At 32.9% G+C, this 3,626-nt stretch overlaps 1 protein-coding gene across 1 annotated transcript in view; it reads right to left on the bottom strand.

The window, feature by feature from the left end:
• LOC21385464 (tRNA(Ile)-lysidine synthase) overlaps positions 1 to 392 on the bottom strand; it is a 4,565-nt gene extending 4,173 nt beyond the window's left edge. The window contains exon 1 of the mRNA XM_024169884.1: positions 137 to 392. Coding sequence (XP_024025652.1) covers positions 137 to 389 — 253 coding nt within the window. The 5' untranslated portion in view covers positions 390 to 392. The remainder of the gene's footprint in view (positions 1 to 136) is intronic.
• Between the last annotated feature and the right edge of the window lie 3,234 nt (positions 393 to 3,626).

Genomic DNA, 3,626 nt, shown 5'->3' with positions numbered 1-3,626 from the left:
AAAAAAAAAAAAAAAAAAAAAAAAAAAAACTCTGCTAGACAAGTAGTAAAGATACCCAGAAATTAAAATGATCATATGCAGTTGAAACTAAAGAAAGCAATAAACTTGCAAACAAAAGGAAAAAACCAAAACTCACCGATACGGTGGTGGGGCTTAAGGCCGGCCATGGCCATCCGGGCGGAGAAAGCGTGATGGTAGTTGGTCATGTCGACGGCCTCGGGCGCAGAAGAAACGGACTGATAGAAGCAACGAAGCGGAGGAACAGAGTAACGGAGACGACGAAGAAGATGATTGTAATGGCGGAAATGGCGAAGAGAAAGGAAGGTTGATGGATTGGGAAGTGTTGTCATGGTTTCCATTCGCAGCGAAAGGATTAGGCCTCGCGCCATTATTATCACTTTCTCTACTGCAGCAGTCTGCAGAGAAAAGGGCAGTGGCTTTTGTTCCGCTTTTTATGCCTCTCTCCGACATCGTTTTTGGATTTTTGCTGTCGTTGTAGAGTTTGGATAAGACAAAGAAGCATGGAAAGACAGAGATAGCGCGGGGTCATGATTAAACGACGTGTCGTTTTTTTACCTAGACGGGTTGGATGTAATAGAACTGACAACATGCCATTTTGATAGTTTGGTAGCATGGCATGGTGCTTTAACATTAGTTGTATTTCTTTTTTTATTTTTTATTTTATTTTTATTTTTAACTTCACTGAACGTTATTGAATTTAGAAGATATAACTTAATTTTTGATCATAAGTGTTTGGCGTGAAAATCTGCTCAAGATCACGGTCATCGTTGTTGCTCACTTTGGTTTTTAATATCCATTCTTGTGTGGAACTCCAAATGGGGGAAATAAAGGATTTTGTTGGGAAAACTTTCCAATGCTAAGTTAGAAATTTGGTTAATCATCTAGTCAACATAATCAGCTAATCATCCATAATTATAGAAATTTGGCTTCATATTGTAATTATATAGATTTAGCTTTATCATCGAGGCACAAAATATGCTGATTTAATGCCTCTTTAAAAGACTGATAATTTCTAATTTTTGTCTCTAAGAAATTCGATGTATGATGTAAAACTTATTTTTTTAGTTTCAGTTTTTCCTTCAAAACTCTCCATTCTAAAGCTCAAAATTGAAAGCTTGGCAACCTCGACAAGCTTGACCATGTAAGCCGCTCCCTTATTTGATTCCTCTAGCTCTCTAACTCTTTGAATGTGGCTGAGGTTTTTGGGACTTCGCTCTCTCTCTCTCTCTCTCTCCATTTAGGGATGGACTCTCTCTCTCTCTCTTCATTTAGGGATGGACTCGGAAGGTGTTTTTTTTTTTTTTTTTTCGGTAGGAGAATAGGGATGGGAACTGAGAAGGTAATTAGAGAATTGCAAGTTTAACATGAACGATGATCATATGTCATATGTCATTAACTTTGAGTGGGAAAAACAAGAATGTGGCCTTTTTTTATTTTTTATTTTTTTGAGAAATGTAGATAATTTCAATAGGAAAAACTATAATGGGATAGGCTATTTTTACCTCTTCGATTGGGTACAATCTAAAAGTTAGTATTAAATCTTGGTGAGGATGTGTAAGTTCTCTTTATTCTATTTTATTTTTTTTTAAAAAGAGAAAAACATTCTTCTGAAAAAAAAAAAAAAACAAAAATCACATCTACCAGATTTTTTTTGAAAAAAAGGCTAAGGTCCCGTTCACTTCGCTGATTCGAGTTTGTAATTTGAGTTGAGATGTGATTTTATGTGAGAATTTTTTACTGTAGTAAGAAAGTTAGATGTGACTGTTTCTGAAAACTTTTTACTGTAACAAAACTCAAATTCTAAACTCGAATCAATAAAGTGAACGAGACCTTAATTTATTAATGATCAGAGCCGATAGATCCGCTTGTATAAAAAGACTTAATAAACTTTGGACAATAATCTAACGAGCATCTATCAGACATATGAGAAGAAAAACCATAGGCCGCTAACATGTAGACTACGAAGTTCTCTGAACGGAAAATGTAACAAATAGAATTATAAGACATTAACGAAATACTATGCTAGATATCGCCAATGATAGTAGAATCTTGCGATTGAAAATTCGAACTCCAGGTGGCACAAATAACATTTGACGCGTCTGACTCAACTACTTAATTATGAAATTCACGACTCTGGGCCAATAAAATTCCCTCCCTAACTGCAAAGCACTCTCCTAAGTGTGGAGAAACAGAACCCCCGAAGTCTAAGAGCTGCAGCTAAAAAGGACAGAGCTTTCGGGCTTGTTCTTTTGAAAAACTCAAAAAAATTAACTCGAGTTACAATTTTATTCGAGTTTATATTCTTTTAAGTTTAAATTCGAGTTCAAACTCGAGTTTAAGACTTTCAAGTTTCCCCTTCAACTCGAGTTCAGAAACTCGAACTCAAATTAATGAACAGTATTTTTTCTATTCTTAAAAATGCTATAACTTTTTCATTTTAATTCTGATTGAGATAATTTGTTTTCTATACGTTGACAACGAAAAGACGAATAAAACCCGACCCATATACCCTATTAAAATTTTTCATCAGCATTGAGTTTTTATTAAAATACTATCTAAATACAAATTCAAGTTTTGACTCACTCAAACACAAACTCAAAAAGATTCTTATCTCAAATAATATCTCAAATGTATACAACCAAACACAAACTCAAATTACAAGTTCAACTTAAGTTATAACTCAAATTCAATTAAAAAATTATACTTAAGTTAAACTCTAAAAAAACAAGTCCTTCTTCATCGGAAACATAATTCCAACTCCAAAATGATTAGAGCCTTCTTTCACCGCTGCATCCACATTTATTTTAATAACTCCCATGACTCGGCCGACTAGGAGAAACTCGAAACTTGTCCATTGAAAGGTCAAGAAGATTTCAGTATTGAAATGAGGAAAAAAAAAAAAGAATATATATATATATATATATATATATATATATATGCTTGCACTTACCTCTGGTTTCAGCCTTTGAGATGTTTTCAGCTTTTAGATTAGATTTTGCCACTTGTTTTATTTAAAATAAAACTGGATATATCTTACATTATTTCTACGTCATTTTTATTTATCAGTCATGTGGTCAAGTATTCTGACCACGTTAATTTTCTCATTCTATCTCGTTCATTTCACCGATTTAAATTTTTAATTTTAGATTTTTACAGTTAAAAGTTCTCAGAAAATGTCACATTTAACTTTTTTTGCTACAGTTAAAAACTCTCAGAAAATGTCACATCTCAGCTCAAATTGAAAACTTGAATGCATTTGAACGATTCGTTAATTTATATTGTTATTGAGCCCGTTTAGTTTGTTGATTTGAGTTTTTAATTTGAGTTGAGATATGATTTTATGTGAGAGTTTTTTACTGTAATAAAAAAGTTAAATGTGACTATTTTTTAAAACTTTTTACTATAATAAAATTCAAATCGATAAAATGAATGAGCCATTATTTCCTTACTTTATCCTTAGTTTAGTTCGAGTATTAGAACATCATCGTATTCTTTAAACAAAAACACTCCCAGAATGAGCTTATTGTGCTTTGTAACCTATTTAATTTATGATAATACGACAGTGCCGAATCTGTAGTATTTGTAGCATAAACAAGCGGAAGAAG

The sequence above is a fragment of the Morus notabilis genome, unplaced genomic scaffold, assembly GCF_000414095.1.
Source record: "Morus notabilis unplaced genomic scaffold, ASM41409v2 Scaffold565, whole genome shotgun sequence".
Taxonomy (NCBI): Eukaryota; Viridiplantae; Streptophyta; class Magnoliopsida; order Rosales; family Moraceae; genus Morus; species Morus notabilis.
The sequence above is the reverse complement of the archived record's forward strand: the minus strand, read 5'-3'. Positions and strand labels throughout refer to the sequence as shown.